This window comes from Dromiciops gliroides, chromosome 4 (genome assembly GCF_019393635.1).
Source record: "Dromiciops gliroides isolate mDroGli1 chromosome 4, mDroGli1.pri, whole genome shotgun sequence".
Classification (NCBI taxonomy): domain Eukaryota; kingdom Metazoa; phylum Chordata; class Mammalia; order Microbiotheria; family Microbiotheriidae; genus Dromiciops; species Dromiciops gliroides.
The window spans coordinates 163,537,072-163,557,766 of record NC_057864.1 but is presented as its reverse complement, the minus strand read 5'-3'; the positions used below and the strand labels follow the sequence as shown (position 1 = coordinate 163,557,766).

At 40.9% G+C, this 20,695-nt stretch overlaps 1 protein-coding gene across 1 annotated transcript in view; it reads left to right on the top strand.

The window, feature by feature from the left end:
- Positions 1–1,409: 1,409 nt before the first annotated feature.
- AATF (apoptosis antagonizing transcription factor) overlaps positions 1,410–20,695 on the top strand; it is a 120,569-nt gene continuing 101,283 nt past the window's right edge. Inside the window, exons 1-4 of the mRNA XM_044002797.1 lie at positions 1,410–1,646; positions 2,700–2,891; positions 10,554–10,970; positions 11,433–11,570. Of these exons, the coding sequence (XP_043858732.1) occupies positions 1,556–1,646; positions 2,700–2,891; positions 10,554–10,970; positions 11,433–11,570 (838 nt within the window). The 5' untranslated portion in view covers positions 1,410–1,555. The remainder of the gene's footprint in view (positions 1,647–2,699; positions 2,892–10,553; positions 10,971–11,432; positions 11,571–20,695) is intronic.

Below are 20,695 nucleotides of genomic sequence, written 5' to 3'. Positions count from 1 at the left end.
GTCCTTAATGCAGGCTCATATTTGTCTTTCCTAGGGTGAGTTGATGTGCCGTTGTTTGGTGTGTACTTGTTTATCTTCATGTGTGCACTCTGAATTGTGTCTTTGTGTATGTAGGGGTGTGAACACATACACAAAAAGGTAATGCAATGGATAGAATGCTGGACTTTGGAGTCAGGAAGGCCTAGATTTGAATTGTGCCTCAGATACTTACTACCTGTAACTTTGAGCAGGTCACTTAACTGCTGTCAGCCTCAATTTCCTCATCTGTAAAATGGGGGTAATAATAGCCCTTACCCTCACAGGTTCACATGAGATATTGCAGGTATAGTGCTTTGCAAAGGTTGAGGTGCTATGTAAATGTTAATTATTCTTATGTATGTTTAGTTATACGTGGGAAGTGCCCCTACACTTTTGTTTCAGGATGTCTTAAGGTTGTAGTTGACTTCATTCTTGGATGGGAAAATTTGGAATGCACTCTGTGCCTTGATAAATTCAGTGTGCTAAAATAATCATTTGTAAGTGCCTGTTATGTATCAGGCACCTTAAAGGCAAAAATTAGTCCCAGTTCCCAAGGAGCTCACAATCTAATGGAGGTGACAACATGCAAACAAATGAGCTACAGATAGAACAAATGGGAAGCAATCAACAGAGGGAAAGGCACTAGAATTAAGAGGGAATCAGGAAAGACTTCCTATAGAAAGTGGGATTTTAGCTGGGGTTTGAAGCCAAAGAAAATGTCAAGCATTTCAGGCGTGAAAATGTCCTGGTGGGGAGGTGGAGTTTCTTACTTGAGGAACGACGAAGAGCCCAGTGACACTAGATAGCAGAGTACAAGGAGGAGTGTGATGTGTCAGAAGACTGGAAAAGAAGGGGGTAGGTTAAGTAAACGTAGTAAGATGACTGGAGAGTTACAGTAGGGCCTGGTCCCTAGGCATCCTTCCCCATTCAGATAAAAGGATGTTTAGATGGCTGGGAAGGTGGGGGTAATCGGGGGTTAGGGTTGGCATTGGCACTAACACTACTAATCCCAGCAATTAATAAAGGCGCCAGGAGACGCTTGCGCACACTGAGCCTGGAGGACGGTGCCTAGTTCGGGCTCTTCCAAGGCTGGCCAGACGCTCCATTCATTAGGGGCATCCTTAACCCTGCGGTACCCGCGATGGGACTCCTTGGAACCCCTGGATCTGACAGAAAGACCCGAAGGTACATCCCCCTCCCAGCCTACCAAGAGTATGCACGACTACGCGAATGCCTCCAACGCTTAACCTATTCCTTACGCGCGCACGCACACACGTACACAGTACGTATTCCCGCACGCAAGCGCACACGCTGTCTCCCTTGAATTCCGCTCTCGCCTTTTCTCCCCGCTCCTCCTTCCGTCAGCCTTGACGCAACTCCTGGCCCCGCCCCCCAGGCCTCGCGCGCCTCCCGGAAGTTGCCGGTGTTGGAATCAGGATCTGGGAGCGTGAGTCGGGACGACGGTTGTTCGAGTAGCAGCTGCAGGGGAGGCGGCGGCGGAACGCTCGAGGACCGAGCCGGCTTGGGGTCCGAGATTATGGCAACGCCGCAGCCCCTGGCGCGGCAGCTGGAGCAGCTGCTGAACCCGCGGCCAAGCGAGGCGGACCCCGAAGCGGATCCCGAGGAGGGTGAGTGCGGAGGTTCTGTGGGGCCGGAGACCACGTGCAGAGTGGGCGCACTCCAACCCTCCCCCTCCAATCCCCTCCAGCGCCGCGTGCCTGGGGGAGGGGCGAGGGGCGAGGGCTGCCGGTGGCCCGTGGCCCAGCTTCTGGCTGGGGTCCTCGGCGTCCGGTGTACCCCTCAACTGCGCTCCCTGGGGGCCTGGACAGGAGGTTCTCCTGCGGCACTGGGCGTCCTACGGCAGCAGCTTCAGTGCTTGGGTTGGAGTCACAGGAAGTGAGTTCGAATCCCGGCTGTGCTGCAGACAGTGAACTCACGGAGAGCAAACAGTCTTTTTTGCCTTTATTTATATTCCTAGCATTTATCCAATGCCTGGCACATAGTAGGCGCTTCTAAAATGCTAGGTGGCCGTGTGACCTTCGGCAAACCAGGCAGCCTACAAGCATTTGTTAAGGTACTGCTATATGCCAGACTCTGTTCTAGACGCTGGCGATACCAAAAGAAAAAAAAAAAGGCATACAGTTCCTTAGGTTCTAATGAGGAAGGGAACATTGAAAATAAGAGCAGGCACAAGCTGTGGAGTTAAGAGGACCTGAGTACAAATCTTTCCTCTGTCATTCATAGCTTGTGAGACCTTGGACAAGTCATTTAGGTTTTCTGAACCTCAGTTTCCCCACATGTGAAGTGAAGGGGTTAGGCCAGATGGCCTCTGAGAAACTTTCCAACTTTAAATCTGTAAACTTATGATTTTCTGAATTTGTCAGAGCGTGTATATAAAGAGCCTGGTTTGTCGTTTAGGTCTCTTTTCTTTCCTCCCCTCCTCCAGCTTATTTGGTTGTAAAGACAGGTGAGTCCTAAGAAAATGAATCAGGGCTGTGCATTTTGTTGAAATGTCCGATGTGCTGTTTGGCTCCACTTTGGAGTAGTCGGGTATTGGGTGACATCTTGGAGTTGGTGGAGTTGGGGTAAGAGAATATGTGTGGAAGTGTTATAGCTGTCCTATTGACAGTGGACATTTTAAATGGCTCTTCTTCCCCACCCCACCCTTTTTTTTTTTCCAGCCACTGCTGCCCGAGTTATTGACAGATTTGATGAGGGTGAAGATGAAGACAGTGACCTCCCTCATGTGGGAAGCATTAGGAAAAGGGCCTTTGCCTCCTTCTTAGATACAGACAAACGATATTCAGGCAAGACTACTTCTCGAAAAGCTTTGAAGGAAGACCTGTGGGAACAACCTCTATCAGAAGCCTCTGGTGAGATTACATATACATAAATATCTTATTCTTTTTCTCTCAATCTCCTGTTTCTTTGAGTGTTGCCAATCCAACAGACAACAACATACATTGGCCACCATATATAAGGCACTAAGGGAAGATATAAATTCAAATGAGAAATGTGGACCCAGCCATCAAGTAAACCGCAGTCTAGCCTGGAAGATAAGATATGTTGGCAAACAATTATATGAAGGTTATGAGCAAAATGCTGTATGAGTTCAAAGGAAGGAAAGAGAAATTCTGTCTGAGGGAGGGCAGTGGCATTTGAACTTGATTTGGGCTTTGCCAAGACTGATTAGTAGCATTTCATTGGATAGAAGTGGTAAGAGGGCATCCTAGGTAGAGGGAACAGTGTGAGCAAGTGTCCAGAGATGGGAAAATACTGTATATGTTTTGGAAATATTAAATAAGCTTGGTTACATCATAACATGTAAAGAGAAACATTGTGAGATGGCTGGAAAAATAGGTTGTTGCAGCTACATATGAGAGATATGCATTAGTAAAGGTTATCATAGCTTTGGTGTGTAGGATGGATTGGAGCACTAAGACTAGTTAAGAATTAATTTCAGTGTTATGGGAGAGCTCAGTACTGTGGTTCCCTGGGATCTTAGAAGACATTGTATGATTTTAGAAATGGAAGGGACTGTCCAGTCCAACTCTTATTTTGTAGCTAAGGAAACTCGGGATTCTAGAGAAGAATTGTGATGCTCTTTCTCCTTGTTCAGACTGACCTAAAGTTGTGTAGAGATGAGGAAATGTAGATGGCATGTTGGAGAAGCATTATGTTCTGATAAATATGGTCGTTACTTGGGATATTGACTGCTTAGATTGTTTGCTGGCTCCACCATTTTTTATTTTCTTTTTTTGTTTGTTTGTTTTGGTGAGGCAATTGGGGTTAAGTGACTTGCCCAGGGTCACACAGCTAGTAATTGTTAAGTGTCTGAGGCCAGATTTGAACTCAGGTCTTCCTGAATCCAGGGCTGGTGCTCTATCCACTGCGCCACCTAGCAGCCCCTTCTACTATTGTTTTATACCAGCTCATTCAGTATTATCATTGGTAAAAATGAAAGTAATCCATGCTTTTTTTTTTCCCCAAAAGGGGATGATGAGAATAAGTAAAATAATGTTCTTAAAACATTGAGTTTTCCAGAGGAGTAGCAAGTCAGGTAGAAGAAGTTGAAGATGGTAATCATAGGATGTTCCCATTTGAAGTGTTTTCAGTTAGGTAGGCCAAAATATCGGACTGTCCTATTGTGAACTCATTCCCTGACAAAGAAATACAATGTCAAGGATATCATGATGGAATTTTCCCTTATTTTAGCTCTAGAATCAACTATTGATCCTATTTCTTATTCTTCAGTTGTAAACTGACCTGAGGATCAGTAATAAGATATACAAGAGATGAGAAAAGGTGGTTTCCTTATCTATGACAGGAGATTCCATAGTACTTTAAAAATATATACATACATATATATACACATATATATATACATACACACACACACATATACACACACCTTGCTACAGAATTTTAGAGCTGAAAGGGACTTTAGAAATCATCTAGTGCAGTGCTTTCCTTTTCTATAGAATGCCTGGAGACAAACACTGACTTACCTGAGATCATGGAGCAAGTTAGTGGCAGAGCCTGGAGTAGAAACTCTACTCTTGATGCCTGGGTCAGTGCTCTGTGTGTGTCCTATTCCATTCCCAAAAGGGGACTACTGATTTCCTGTGCGATTTTGATCTGCATAATGTGCCCCAATGCACTGAGAGTAAACTAAGGACCATCCAAGGTAGGGTAGTAGTCCTGGCTTATCGCTTGTTCACATGTAAATCAATTAAATAGTTGGGTCCCTACTGTGTGCTTTGTGTTCTGGGCAGTTTTTCAGTCTAGGCAATAAAACCCAACCATCCTATTTCCTATAGACTTGGACGGTGTGTTGCACCTGCCAGTTGATCAGCAAGTACTTATTAATTGCCTACTCTGCCAGGCACTGTGCTTGGCATTTGTAATACACTTCCTGTGAAACATTCCCTATGCTCAAGTGACTTCCATTCTAATGAAGACAACAAAGACACATGTAATTACGTACAGAATAAATGTATATAGAATAAAGTACCAATAAATACAAAGTAATGAAGTGCAAGGTCTCATGCAGAACATGGTGCCTGAGCTGCTGCTACTTTTTTTTTTTTTTAGTGAGGCAATTGGGGTTAAGTGACTTGCCCAGGGTCACACAGCTAGTTAAGTATTAAGTGTCTGAGGCTGGATTTGAACTCAGGTACTCCTGACTCCAGGGCCGGTGCTCTATCCACTGTGCCATCTAGCTGCCCCTTCTTTTTTTAAAAATAATAATAAGCATTTTTATTTAAAGTTTTGAGTTCCAAATTCTATCCCTGCTTTCCTTCCTCCCCTCCCTAAAGCAGTAAGCAATCAGATATAGGTTATACACATGCAATTATGTAAAACATTACCATATTAGTTATTTTGTATAAGAAAACTTGAATAAAAGAAAAAATGATAGGAAGTGAAAAATAGCATGCTTCAGTCTGTTCATTCAGTATCAGTTCTTTCTTTGGAGGTGGATAGTATGCTTTATCATTAGTTCTTTGGGATGGTCTTGGATCATATTATTGAGATTAGTTAAGTCGTTTACAGACACAACATTGCTGTCTGCACAAAGAATTTCTGAAATCATACTGTTTGTCATTTCTTAAAGCAGAGTAATATTCCATCTCAATCATTTACCACAGCTTGTGTAGCCATTCCCCAATTGATGGACCTTCCTTTGATTTCCAATTCTTAGCCACTACAAAAAGAATTGCTATAAATATTTTTGTACAGATAGTTCCTTTTCTCTTTTTGAGGATGTCTTTAGGATATAAACCTAGCAGTGGTATTTATTGCTGGATCAAAGGGTATGGAGTTGTGAACTGATCCAACTATTCTGTTTTGTTTTGTTTTTTAGTGAGGCAATTGGGGTTAAGTGACTTACCCAGGGTCACACAGCTAGTAAGTGTTAAGTGTCTGAGTCCTGATTTGAACTCAGGTACTCCTGACTCCAGGGCTGGTGCTCTATCCACTGTGCCACCTAACTGCCCCAGATTCAACCATTCTGGAGAGCAATTTGGAACTATGCCCAAAGGGCTATGGAGCTGTGCATACCCTTTGACCTAGTAATACCAGTAATACTAGGTCTATATCCCAAAGAGATCATAAAAAAGGGAAAAGGACCCACATGTACAAAAATATGTATAGCTGCTCTTTTTGTGGTGGCAAAGAATTGGAAATCAAGGGAATGCCCATCAATTGGGGAATGGCTGAACAAGTTGTAGTATATGTGTGTAATGGAATACTATTGTGCTATGAGAAATGATGAGCAGGCAGATTTCAGAAAAACCTGGACAGACTTAAGTGGATTGATTCTGAGTGAAGTAAGCAGAACCAGGAGAACATTGTATACAGTAACAGCAACATTGTGTGATGATCAACTGTGATAGACTTAGCTCTTCTCAGCAATACAATCAGTGATCCAAGACAATTCCAAAGGACTCATGATGGAAAATACCCTCCACATCCAGAAAAAGAACTATGAACTCTGAATGCAGATTAAATCATACTGTTTCTACTTTTTTTTCTTTTTTGAGGTTTTTCCTTTTTGTTCTGATTCTTCTTTCACAACATGACTAATGCAGAAATATGTTTAATATGATTGTACATATAAAACCTATATCAGATTGCTTGCTGTCTTGGAGAGGGGGGAAGGGAGGGAGGGAGAAAAATATGAAAACAAATGTTGAAAACTATCTTTACATGTAACTGGAAAAAAAAACCCCAAACACTTTTATGATTAAAAAAACAGGGCTGGGGCAGCTAGGTGGCGCAGTGGATAGAGCACCAGCCCTGGAGTCAGGAGTACCTGAGTTCAAATCCAGCCTCAGACACTTAACACTTACTAGCTGTGTGACCCTGGGGGAGTCACTTAACCCCAATTGCGCCACTAAAAAAATAAAGTAAAATAAAAAACCAAACCAAACCAAAAAAACCAGGGCTATGCACAGTTCCATAGCTCTTTGAGCATAGTTCCAAATTACTCTCCACAATGTTTGGTTCTTTTCACAAGTTCTCCAACAGTGGATTAGCTTCCCAGTTTTCCCACATCCCTTCCAACATCCAATATTTTCCTTTTTTGTTATATTTGCCACTGATATATGTGAGGTAGCATTTTTTTCATATCACTATAGATAGCTTTGATTTCTTTGTCTGAAAACTGCCTGTCTATATCCTTTGACCATTTATTAGTTGGAGAATGACTAGTATTTTTATACAAGTTTTGACTCATTTGACTCAGTTCTCTGTATATTTGAAAATGAGACCTTTATCAGAAATACTTGTTTCAAAAATTCTTTCCCAGTTTTCTGCTTTCCTTATAATCTTGGTTACATAAGTTTTGTTCGTGCGAAAGCTTTTTAACTTTATATAATCAAAATTATCTGTTTTACATTTTGTATTGCTTTCTATATCTTCTTTGGTCCTAAATCTGACAGATAAACGATTGAGCTGCTTCTTGAAGGAAGAAAGGAAAACTGAGGCAGAGGTGAGGTGGGAGTGAGTTCTAGGTATGGGGCACAGCCAGTGCAAAAGCTTTGAGATGAGTTCTGTGTGAGGAACAATACGGTGGCTAGCTTGACTAGAGCACAGCAAATCATGTGACAGGAATCTGGAAAGATAGGTTGGGGACCAAGTGATGGAGGGCTTTAAAAGCTGAATTGAAGAGTTTATGCTTTATCCTAAAGGCAATAGGGAGCCACTGGAATTGAATGAGTTAGGGGAGCGACTGGATGGTACTTCACTGAAGCCTCTTTGACAACAATGGGGAGCAGGGGTGTCACACTCTTCCAAGCAACCAGATTGAATTGTAATTGGGAAATGTTTTAGCAAAAATCAATAAAAATACCCCACAATATAGGTAGTTAATGTTTGGGGTTTTTGTCACTGCAGCCTGCAGGGATCCCTTTCTGTTTGAGTTTAACCCCACAGGTGTGGAGGATGAATCTCATTGGGGAGAGACTTGAGGCAAGGAAAGCAATTAAAAAGAGGCTTTTGCAGTAATCTAGGTGATGAGTGCTGGAATTAAGGTGGCCATTATGTCAGGAAGAACTAGATTTGACATTTGGTGAGGGAGAGCAAGGTGTTGGGGATTAATGCCAAAATTTCCACTTGGGGAGCCTAGAAGATGGTGTTGCCTTTTACAGAAATAGGGAAGTTTGGAAGAGGAATTTCTTTAGTGGAGGTATCTCCCCTGATCCACTGAATCTACAGATGCACATCCAAGACCACCATTCATTCCTTCAGGTTTTCCTTTGTTGTCTCATTGTGATGTGGGGGTTCTCAAAGGCTATGCCATTAAGGCCCAAACTCATGCTATACTAGAAAGACTTGGAATCAAGGCCTGGTGACAGACTGTCTGGCTCTTGAGGGGATCTTGTACTTAGTTGGGGAGGAGTTAATTACTACCTGCTCCAATTAATCAATAAACATTTATTAAGCACTTACTGTGTGCCTTTCACTGTGCTAAGTGCTGGAGATACAAAAAGGTAAAAGATAGTCCCTGCCCTCAAGAAGAGGGAGGTTAGCAACTGGCCAATCTCTGAATGGTATGAAGAAAAAACTGTGGGTGAGGGATATTCAGACACAGGGCTCAGAGAGATTTCACTCTTAGGAGTTTAAAGAGAAACAGTGCTTTTTCAAGAGTAGGTCAAGGAAGGTCAGTGTCATTTAGAGAAAGACCATTTTTATGTTCTCTTCCAGTAAAAATTCACTTTTTTATACCTAATGCAAAATGTTGGCAATTGTTAAATATCAACTTACCATCCGTTATTGAACTTTGATTTTTGAAATGCCAGGGTTTTCCTCAGCAAAGGGAATGCCAAGAGAAGACTTAGATAGATTATATTGTAATTTTGGAGGCTTATGACACCATTTTTCTTTCTCCCACTGTACATGATACAATGCCTTGCACATAGGAGGCATTAAAAGTATTTATTGAATGTATGAGAGACTGAATAAATGAATGATTACTGCCCCTCAGGACCATCACATCTTTAATTTCTTCCCCACTTCAGTCCATCCTCTCTGCCAAGGCAGTATCAGTTTTCCTAAAGTCTAGCTTTGATTATATCATTCTCAGTTGGGAGCTTTAATGGTTCAGAGCATCTTAATTAAGTCTAAGTTACTTTAGCTAGATTTGCATTCAGTGCTCTTCATGCTCTGGGCCTGGTGCAGCCGTACAAGCTATGTTCTGCTCTTCTCTTCTGCATGCCCGTGTTCCAGCCATACTCTACCATTTATCATCCCGTGGATGTGACTTTCCCCTTTTTACCTCCTTACTTTTTGTTCATGCTTTTCCCATTTTAAATGGACAGCTCTGTAGTAGCTCAAGGTAGGTAGAGGAGCAGGATGATGAAGATGAGAAGGTGCTTTGCTCCCCCAGCTCCAGTCTGTTTTAATCTTACCTGAAGGGAAGGCTTAGCAGACATACTTTATTTTCCATGAACTCTTCCTAGATATTCCCCCAACTCATTCACCTTTTTTCCACTAAGTGCACCAGGTGCTTTGTATATCTCTCATGAATGAATGAATTAATAAAAAGTAGATCTAATGCTTACCATACCCAAAGCACTATGCTAAGTCCTGCGGCTACAAATAGGAAAGTCACACAGTCTCTGCTCTCAAGGAGCTCCCCTTCTGATGAGGAAGACACCACAAAAGGAAGATTTCAGCTTTTGAGTCAGAGCAGGTTTGCCTGCCCTGTGAATTGCATTTGGTGGCAATAGCTGGTCCCTTCTCCATAAGAGTTACCTTCACAAAGGATGACTGAGGGGTGGACTGGCAGCAGGATCCATGGTGACAGTCAGAAGGGGGTTATGGAGATGATGAGGAAGGTGAGCCCTTCCTCCTGGGGGATTTCTCCCATCAATTGTGCCTGTAGGGCAAATCCAGAATCAGTTCTGGTAGTTGGGAAGACACTGCTATTCCAAGGCTCTGGAGTTCGGAGTCCGGGTGGTCTCTCAGGAATATGAAGGGAGATGATGGTCAAGTTGCTGCTGGTGATGATGATTGTGATTTGAGTTGGTTGGCATATTGTACCTCTTGTGTCTCCCACAGGATGCCTTGCTTTGTATTTTAGGTATTTTTGTATTTTCTGATTTTCCCTACCAGATTGTAAGTTCCTCAAGGGCAGGGACTATATTTTATTCTTCTTTGTATCTCCTACAGTACTTCTTATTTAGTGGACACACAATAAATACTCATGGAATGAATGTACAGCTATGTCCAGAGGGGAATTATATTCATGCTCCGACTGTTAGTCACATGTAATTATTACCTACCTTTGTTCTGACCGGGAGGGAGAAAAGCCATTCCTAAGATACAAAGACCAGGTTGGTTCCAGGCTTTAATGGCATTTTGCACCTTGAGTTTAAGTGTTTTGTCAATACCTGTTCCTTAGAAGGTGAAAGAAAGGAAAAAAGATGATTATCTTTAAGCCATGACTTGGAGTAAGTTTGTGAGGTTGGTGGTTGATCTTTTTCTTCACATAATATTCATTTTATCTTCCTTCTTTCCTTCCTCCTCATTAGACAGAGAAGCATCTGATGAAGAGTCAGAGAGCACAGGGCTAGAGGAGTCTGCTGAGGAGCTGGAATCCAGCCATGATGGGGGGAGCAGTTGGAAAGACAAAGGCAAGAGAGAGAAGAGGGACACTCAGTCTTCAAGCTTTAGTTTCCAGAGCATCAGTGACTTGGAAAAATTCACTGAGGGAATGGATGATGTTGGCAGCGAGGAGGAGGAGGAGGAGGAGGAGGAGGAAGAAGAAGATGATGATGACAACGACAACGACAACGACAACGACGAAAACAGCATGGAAGAGGAGGCTGCTGAGGAAGGCCAGGTGGCTGTGCCTGAAGGCAGAGATGATGATGAAGCAGTGAGGACCTTCTCGGGAGGCAAAGTGTCAGAGGAAGTGGAAAAAGGGAAAGCTGTGAAGAACCAAATAGGTTGGTGCCTAGGTTTTGCTGACTGCCAATTTCTCAAAGTCTCCACATTTGATCTACTTTCTTTTGTTTGCTCTCCCCCTCCTGTGCCCTTCCAATTACTCTGTGACATGCCCCACTTATCTGGAGGCCTACGGCCCCATTCCTTTTATGTTAAGTCAGTCATCTCCATATTGAGTAGCGCAGTTGGCTCTGTCCTAATACCTGAGGCAACTAGACTTCAGCTTCAGACTTAAAGAAAATCTTTTTCTTCTCCCTTTGGGTTTTGGAATCACAGATGAATGAGTTGTCACTCCTGTATAATGAACATTTGTTTCTAAAACTACGGTTTGTTCCCTAATTTGGGAAACCACTAACTTGGCAAATAACTATGATGGGACTTTGCAGGCAGGGGCCTGGAATTGTCACTCTTCTAGAAAAAGACATTATAACTAAGTGATGGCTTTCTGTTTTCCTGATTCTCAGCACTATGGGACCAACTCTTGGAAGGAAGGATCAAGCTGCAGAAAGCTCTGCTGACGACCAACCAGCTTCCCCAGCCCGATGTTTTTCCTATTTTCAAGGACAAGGGTGGATCAGAGTTTGCCAGTGCCCTGAAAAACAGTAAGGCCTCTTATGTACTGAAATGCTTATGGAATGGACATATCATTTGCTCCCAGAAAAAGAAGAGTACCAAGAGTTCTGGACTATAAGTTTAGAAGAATAAGAGTAACTCACTAGATGGCTTGCTTCATTTAGTTAGAGCGCTTCCCTTGGTTTAAGGAGCAAAGCACACCACAAGATAGCAGTTCTCAGTCTTTTCTGTAGGTAAATAGTTTGAAGGGAAGGTATAAAAGCAGATGAAGATTTCCAGTACTACTGGAAGACTGGCTGAGATAGATTTCTACTGTGCATATCTGATCTCCAGTACAGAGGGCTCAGGGTAGGGCATAGTGGCTGAGTTGTGAATACAGGTTACAAGCACCAGATCCTCTGGTGACCGTAGGGCCCATTGACTTTGGTCAATGAGCAAGCATTTTTTAAAGCTATGTCTGCACTGTACTAATTGACTGGGATATAAAGACAAAAGTGAAGTAGGCCTCCTCCAGGAGGTCAAGTTCTAATGTCAGGAATAACAAATCAAGTTTCTTTAGAAGTTTTCTAGTCCAACCTCATTTGACAAGAGAGGGAACTGAGGTAGGGGTGTGTGTGTGTGGGGGGGTGGAATTTGCCTAAGGTCACACAGGCAGTAAGGAGTAGAGCTAGGAGTGTTCACACTCAGGTCCTGTGACCCTGAGCTGAGTACTCTTTCTGTAGTCCCACAATGCACTGTTACATATGGAGTAGATATACAAGGTCACCTGGGAGGGGCTGGCATAAACCGAGGGAGCCAGGCAAGGCTGCCTGGAGAAGGTGATGATGGAGCTAAGTCTTGAAGTAAGGAATTCTAAGAGTTGCAGATAAGAACAGAGGGAGGGCACTGGGAGAGGGAGTGGGGTGGGGGGCGGGAAAGGAGGGTGTCATTTGGGACCTCAGGAAGTCATCTAAGCCAGTTGGTTACCTACTTTGAGGCAGAATCACAGTTGAATCACTAAAGGCAAATGTCTCCTATTTGTTATCGTCAGATTTCCAAGCCATGGAATTGTAAAATCCTGGGCTCCCAGAAAAAGTTTCAGAGATGATGTGATTATCTCAGCAAGCGTAAATTTACTTGCCATCTAGGTCTAGGGCTCCCCAAAGAAAGGTTTATTCTTCTCTAGAGGCCAGTAGTTAGAGGGCTACAGCCCCAATTACTAGGCTTTACAACTTTGTAAAGAAATTACATTACTTCATTTCACCTTTCAAGTAAACTGCTTGCTCTCCTATCTTGGGGCAAGACAATGAACATCTACCTTGGGGCTTGGGTAGATCATGGTTTTGTTCTCTTCACATTCTTGAACCAGCCATAGACTAGCACAGGTTAAGAATTTTTAGGGGTTTTTTTTGTTTGTTTGTTTTTGTGGGGCAATGGGGGTTAAGTGACTTGCCCAGGGTCACACAGCCAGTAAGTGTCAAGTGTCTGAGGCCCAATTCGAACTCAAGAACTACTGAATCCAGGGCCGGTGCTTTATCCACTGCGCCACCTAGCCGCCCCAGGTTAATAATTTTTAATAATTTAGGACATTGAATCAAAAGGTTTTACAACATTTCGTTTTTTAAAAACTTTTTTTTTTTGGTGGGACGATGAGTGTTAAGTGACTTGCCCAGGGTCACACAGCTAGTAAGCTTCAAGTGTCTGAGGCTGGACTTGAACTCAGATCCTCCTGAATCCAGGGCTGGTGCTTTATCCACTTCGACACCTAGCTGCCCCCTACAACATCATTTCTAAAGATTTTGAGGGAGGGAAATTCTGTTAACCACCTTCTTGGAAAATACTCAGGAATTACTAGGGCAGCTAGGTGGCGAACACACCCTGGAGTCAGGAGTACCTGAGTTCAAATCCGGCCTCAGACACTTAACACTTACTAGCTATGTGACCCCGGGGAAGTCACTTAACCCCAATTGCCTCACTTAAAAAAAAATCAGGAATTACTTCATAGGTTCTATATGTTTTATCTCTTACTGTAATTGAAGTCTGTTTCCTATGTGAAAATAGAAAACCATTTTACTAGTGGTTTTCAAATGTTTTGAAGATTGGGAGCCTTTCTGGAATTTTTCATTCTGTCTTGTACCCTGACTCTTGTTGTGTTTTTGGAGTAGGGCTTGGAGGAATATACAGTTGAAATATTTAATGAAACTTTCCCCAAAATGCCAGAGATGCCTTGAGGTCCTGGGTAACAGTGGGAAAACACTATTGTAGATTAAAGAACTCTCTCCTGTTTTCTGTTTTTTTGTTCATTTTTGTTTTCCCTATACCCTCTAATTTTTTCATAGCTGTCTTAAAATGGATATTTACATAATGACCTGACCAGTGTCTTATATTGTAGGTGAATTATATTTTAGCTCCTGGGTAGCATTCTCATCTTGGCTATTTTATAATGTTGTTAACACACCTAACTTGTGGTTCATTGCTATTCTCAGGTCATTTTATATTGCAGCCTCCAAATGGCCTAGATCACTTCTAAGGTCTCTTCCAGCTGTGATCCTGTAATCCTATGATCTAATCCTAAAGACATATAATATCAGAGCTGGAAGAGACTCTAGGAATCATCTGTTCCAGCCCTTTCATTTTGCAGATTGGAAACAGCTAGAGAGATGTAGTGACTTGCCCAAAATAATTTTTGTTATGTGATAATGCTTCATTGTAGGTCTTTGAAGAACAACATTTCACTTACCTGTCATAGTGGAAGGGGATGAAAAGTTCCAGAGAGTTGGAGTTTCTGGATAGTTGAGGCGTCATCTTTTAAATACTTATAACACTGTATCAGGCAAAAATTAAGAGAGTCCTTGCTCTCAGGGAGCTTACATTCTTCTGAACCTGTTAGTCCTTTTCTGGATGTGTTCAGGTTAGTCATTATGTATGTATAATAATAAGGAACACACTGGGCTCAATTTGTACTGACCCTAGTACAAGCCCTGAACCTTATTTTGTTGTTGAAAAAAGTTCCTTATATCAACTTAAGCTTCTTAAAAGAATAAAGTGTGAAATGTGTAGCCATCAATCAGACTGACTACCTGGATGGGGTCACTAGGCCAGCTTTTCTGAAAAATTATTGACTCAAAAGCAGAAATGACTTTCTTCCAGGTTGCTTTCTTATCCTCTTTAAAATCATGATCTTAACTCAACTATAAATGCCCTTTGACCTTTGAATAACATTCAAACTTATTTGGCTTCATTTAATTATTTCTTCATTTGTATTTGCTTTGTGTCAACTGGAATGTGACATTTTACTTATATATTGTGTCCTTACTTTGGGGCACATCATCATCTTGTAAACTTTAAGATACTGATACTTGACCATTAAAGTGAGGTTGTGCTTTGTAACTACAGGTGCAAATTATTTTATGCTTGGTTCTTAGTGGTGCTGTCTTATCAGAATTTTTCTTGGGTTCATCATTTTTTCAGACTTATGGATACTGGATTCTTGAAGTTTTGCTACAGATCACTTTTCCCAACTTGCCCTTTTCCCTATTGGATGCCATTTGTGGATATGGGATAAAATATAAAGACATTAGTTTGGGAATGTTTGCCACCCTTTATGTTCCTTTGGGAGGTCTGAAAGCTTTATGCTTTCAGAGACTTTCCCATTTTTAAATTACTCATATGTTTCATTAGCTTATATAGTTAGAACATGTTGGTTTTTATGGGGTAAGGCTTAATGGGTCTTCAAACATATCAGAGATTTCTAGGCATGACGTTATTTTTTTAAAATGCTACCATATTTTTATCCTCTAGGGAAAATGGCCAATGCAGAGTAAAATACAGTATTTCCTCTGTGGTATACCAAATATTTAAACATTTTCAGCATCAATTGGTAGAGCTGTTTGGCAGATTTTGTGGGATGTGACTTAGACAGTCGGATATTTAGCAAAGAAAATTAGCCTTTTCCTCTCTGGCATTTTTTTCTAGTATTTTTGAATAATGAGCTCTACTCCTATATCACCGACTTCCTTTTGGACCTCTCAGACTCAACATGTCCAAAATAGAGTTCATGGGGTTTTTTTTACCTCATACTTTGCATTCTTCCCAACTTTTCTGATACTTGTGAGGACATCACTGTTCTCACTCAGTCTTATAATTGAAGAGTTGTCCTCAGCTTTTCACTGGAATTTATCCTATACATCCAATCTGTTTTTAAGCCTTGTTTCTACCTTCCCAGGATCTCATATGTCTCTTCACTGAGATATCTACCTCCCAGGGTTTATTGTGAGGATAGAATACCATATTTGTAAAGCACTTTGCAAATCTTAAAGTGCTGTGTAAATGCTGGCTATTAGTAGATGTTTCTTGACTGGCTGAAGAAATAAAAATCAAGTTTGGGAGACCAAAAAACGATGGATTTGGAGTCTGGAGACCTAGGTTCACATCTAGGTTTTACCACTCAGTAGTTATGCAATTTTACACTAATGATTAAGCCTTCTATGAGGCTCAGTTTTGTTGTATGTATAACACTTTGTAAACTGTTATATAAAAGTCATCCATTATTTCATTTTCAATTGTTTTAAATTTGATGTCATGAAATTTCATAATCAAATCGTTTTATTTAAGCATGTGGAATTTTTTGATGGTTTTATCTTTTTTTATGAATAGTTTTATGTACTCATTAACTAAGTCTATATTCACTTTAGCTTTAGGATTGGATTTAGTATTGGAATGGATTTTAAGGAGCAGTTTGATTCAGCAAGCATTTATTGAGTGCTTGTTGTGTGCAACATTTTAGGGTTAGGAATAGATCTCCTTGTCTAAGTATAACCATAGATCTCGTGCACCTCTAGCACTCAGGTTGAGAATAGATCTCCCAAGGCCACATTCATCATCCAGGTATTTAGATAGATTTTTTTTTTTTTAGATCATAGTCTAACACTTTCATTTTACAAATGAGAAAACTGAGGCTCAGAGAAGTTAAATGACTTGCCCAACATCAGACCTTTATAGTAAATGGAAGAACCAGAAGTAAAGGCCAAGTTGTCTCCCATCTCCCTGACACTCTACCTTGCCTGTGCTCCTCTGGTTCTATTCTTGTCTTGATTTTCCAGCTTCTGCTCTTGAGTGTATCTTAGAAAGCTGGATTCTGTGGGAAGTAAAAGGGAAGATTTGTTGGTCATAATAACTTCTGAGAAAGATAGCTTTGCATAGGGAATGGATAGAATTGGGGTGATATGGATTCAAGTTCTATCTCTGATACCTACTGGCTGTGTGACCTTGGATGTCACTATATATTTCCGTTTCTTGGGCAGTTCTCTGAGATTACAAGTGGTATAATACCTGATTATCTCTATCTTACCTGAAGCTGCTTCCTATAGCTTCGACTGTGATTCTGAAGTCATAGCCATGGGCCAAAAAAAATATTTTATAAAATAATTTGAAGGAACCTTTCTGATATGTCAGACCTTGGCTTAATAGGGAAATAATGAACAAATTTTACTTTTGGAAAGGCCCCCCACCCCCATAAAAGCCCTTTCTATATATAGATCTGCAAGTCTCTAACTTTTTCAAAAATTTAGTTTTGCATTGGTGTGAGAATTTTGTATTTATTTATGGATACCACAAAGTTACAAACGAATGGTTTATTTTCTTTTGGGATAGAAGAAAAGTTACTGGAGGAAGCCCTAGCATATGTAACCTAAGTGGGTAGGAGACCTGGAAGACAGAGGGATGACATTTCCGTAACAGGTACATCTTACTGTGTTTTTTTCAAAATTAGCTCTACAGCTTTAAACGAAGTGATTAAAAAAAGTCAAACTCCAGCCATAATAAGATGACCTTTTAGTGAAATACATGTTATTAACGTATTTAATGATATGCATTACAAACTGCAGTGAGCACCATGTTTCATTACAGGTCTAAAATGCAATATCATTAAAGACCTTTAATAGAAACAATGGTTGACATTTTGATATTTCCCATAAGCAAAATATATCCAAGAACACAGAGTATAATGTAACATAAATACAGAAGAAGTGGCGGGGGTTTTTTTAGTTGGAAAAGAATTTGAAAATAAATTTCACTGTTAATAACAAATTTACTTTTTTACTTGTTCTCTCTCCTTTCCTTATTCAGTCATTTAATTCAGGGAAAGGTGTTGCATACCCTGTTCTATTCATGCCAATATTGTGTCAACCTGCCAGTCAAAAAATTCTTCCTTATATCTTACTAAAATTGTAGCTGTTTCCTCTTATTTGGCCTTCCATTGACATTGATAACAATTCTCCAAAATCTTCCCTGTGAAAGCTTAATGTACTCAGAGATAATAATCAAGTCACTTCGAAGGCTGCCAGCCTTCCCTTTTCTAAACTAAACAACTTTTATTACTTTAATATTTTCTTATAGCACCGATTTTTCATTCAGCTGGGCCCTGTCTTGGGAAAATATGTATCTGTTCTTCCCCCAACCTCCTACCCCAAGCAATGAATGGTGGGTTATATGTTGGAAAAAACAATTAATTTATTCCATGTGAGTCAGGGCTAACATTTATGTGCATCCTTCAAGAAAAGAGCCCTCAGAGATGAGTTAGCAGCTTAAAAGTGGTGTTCATTTCTTGTCCTCAGTAGCACTGACTGTTAAGGTCCGGGCTGTGTGTAAGTACAACAGAGCTGTGCCATAGGTATTTGTCATTAGATAACCACAGGGGAGCAGCGAGGTGGCACAGTGGGTAGAGCACTGGGTCTGAAGGCAGAAAGATTAAAGATCAGATAGGACCTTAGACACTTTACTAGCTGTGTGACCCTGGGAAAGTCACTTAAACCCTGCCTGCATAAAACTGGAAAAGGAAATGGCAAACCACTCCAGTATCTTTTCCAAGAAAACCCCATAGACTGTATGGTCCACGGGGTCATGAAGAGCCAGACATGGCTAAGAACAACAAACTGCCGGGCACTGGTTTTTGTCTAAGAAGTTTGGCTCTCTTGGTAAACCCCATGTCCATGGAAAAGAAAGCCTGTTTCCATCTAATGCAGGTATTCTGAACCTTTTGGGGGGTCCTGGACCCCTTTGGCAGTTTGATGAAGTCTTTGAAGTTCTTAGAATTTGTATATAAAGGCGTACAAAATACTAGGTTCCACAGGAAGCCAAATATAGCGAAATACAGTTTTTAGACTGTATTTTAAAGCACAAGGTTTTGGTCCTCAGGAGCTCATCTAAAGCACTTGCCATATTAGCCTGATGACAGTTCTCCTAGAAGTTAGCTGAACTGTGGTAGATAGCTAGCATTTATGGAGTACTTTAAGTTTTGTAAAGTGCTTTACAAATATGATCCCATTTGATGAACCTCACAACCACCCTGGGAGAGGTAAGTGCTATCATTATTCCCATTTTAGAGATGGGGAAACTTGAGATAGTAGTTAAGGGTCATACAGCTAGTAAGTATCTGAGGTTAGATTTGAACTCAGGTCTTCCTGATTCCCAGTCCAGTGCTTTACCCATGTATCCCCTAGTTGCTTCCTTATACTTATTTTATTGGAGGCAGGTTGTCACTTGTCACATTGCTCCGTAGTGAATTAGCTCTTTATTAACTATTGGATTCCTTCAGCTACATGGAGAAGGCCATACCAAGTGGGTATTCTACTTGGTTGGCCCAGGACAGTGTTTCTCCCTATAGATTTGATAAACTTAGATTCTTAATATGTTGACTAGTTTTTTATTTTTTATTTTTGAGGGCTCTTATTTTGTAGGACTCAATCCACAAACATTTATTAAGTGCTTACTCTGTGCCAGGCACCGAGCTAGGCCCTAGGGACAAAGATACAATGAATGAAAAGATCCCTTTTTGTAGAGAGCTTACATTTTAATGAGGGGATGAATTAATACCTTACAGAGCTGAAATCCCTCTAGTCTAGCAGACTTTTCTTCTTCCCATTCTGTACAGAGCCCCATTTCCTTCTTAATTTACTTTATTTCCTTTAGAGTTCTCCTCACCTGTTTTCCCACAATGCTCCACTCACTTCTGCACCCTTTTCTTTAACAGAAACATTTTTAGGGAGGGTAGATTTCCTGGATAACTCTTGGGGTTCTCTCTCTTATGGTAATGGACAAATGATACAGTATTTCTAGGGATAGAGGAATGGGCTATATTAACCCACAGTGGCATTTCTGCTCAAAAAATATCTCTTTAGCTCTAAAACCTTTCCCAGAAGAGAATAATAGATTACACACAGCTTCCGATTTTGATGTGGGTTAGTACTGAAAAATGAGATGTCTTTAAACTCCTTTTCCCTCTCTTTTTGATAAGTGATATAATGTGGTTTGGACACTCAGAGATTCCTGAGATTCCAGGTTCTGGTTGATGATTTACTGCAAAATTGCTTATAAATTGAAGTAGAAAATGTTTTGCAGACCTGGCAGCTTTCTGGCTTCACACCCATTTGTCACCCAGCATTTCCCTTTGTGTATAGAACAAGAATTAATTAGGCTGCACTGCAGGAAAAGTTTATGGCTATAATTTATATAGGATGAATTTCTTTTTAAAGAGACAGCATTGCTTTGTTTGTACCTCTGTGTGTGTGTGTGTGTGTGTGTGTGTGTGTAGTTGCACACATGCATATATGAAACAGATATACACATGAGCATTTTTTTCTCCATAAAGCACTTCAAGACGGGACTTTCTGAGCTTTGGAGTTGGAGACCTTTTATTCTTTGCTTAGTGGAGAAGCTTTAGGATTTAAGGAAGTAGATTGATGCTTTAAAAAAAAGAGTGGTTACTCTGTGTGTGTGTGTGTGTGTGTGTGTGTGTGTGTGTGTGTGTTGAATTCTGACTACATTTATACTAACAAACACTCAGGTTTAGGTTCTTGTTGTAGATATTTGTCCGAAGTCTGATTGGAAAAGAGCTTTGTATTCTAAGACCATTATCTCCCAGCCTCTACCACAACCTGAAATTCTGCCTTTTCTTAGGGTCTTGCTCATTCAATTAATGTTTTCATAATCAATGCAAGTCAGAACTTGCAATTTGTTCCTGATTTGCACATTAAAGAGCTCCATTAATTAAGAATCCTGGTGTTTGGCATGTTCCCGCAGGATCCGTGCATTATTTACATGGTAAAAGTACAAGATGCAAGTTTCCCAGTTGGAGGGGCAATGGCTGTTAATCCTGCCTTTTTTTCTTGATGAATAA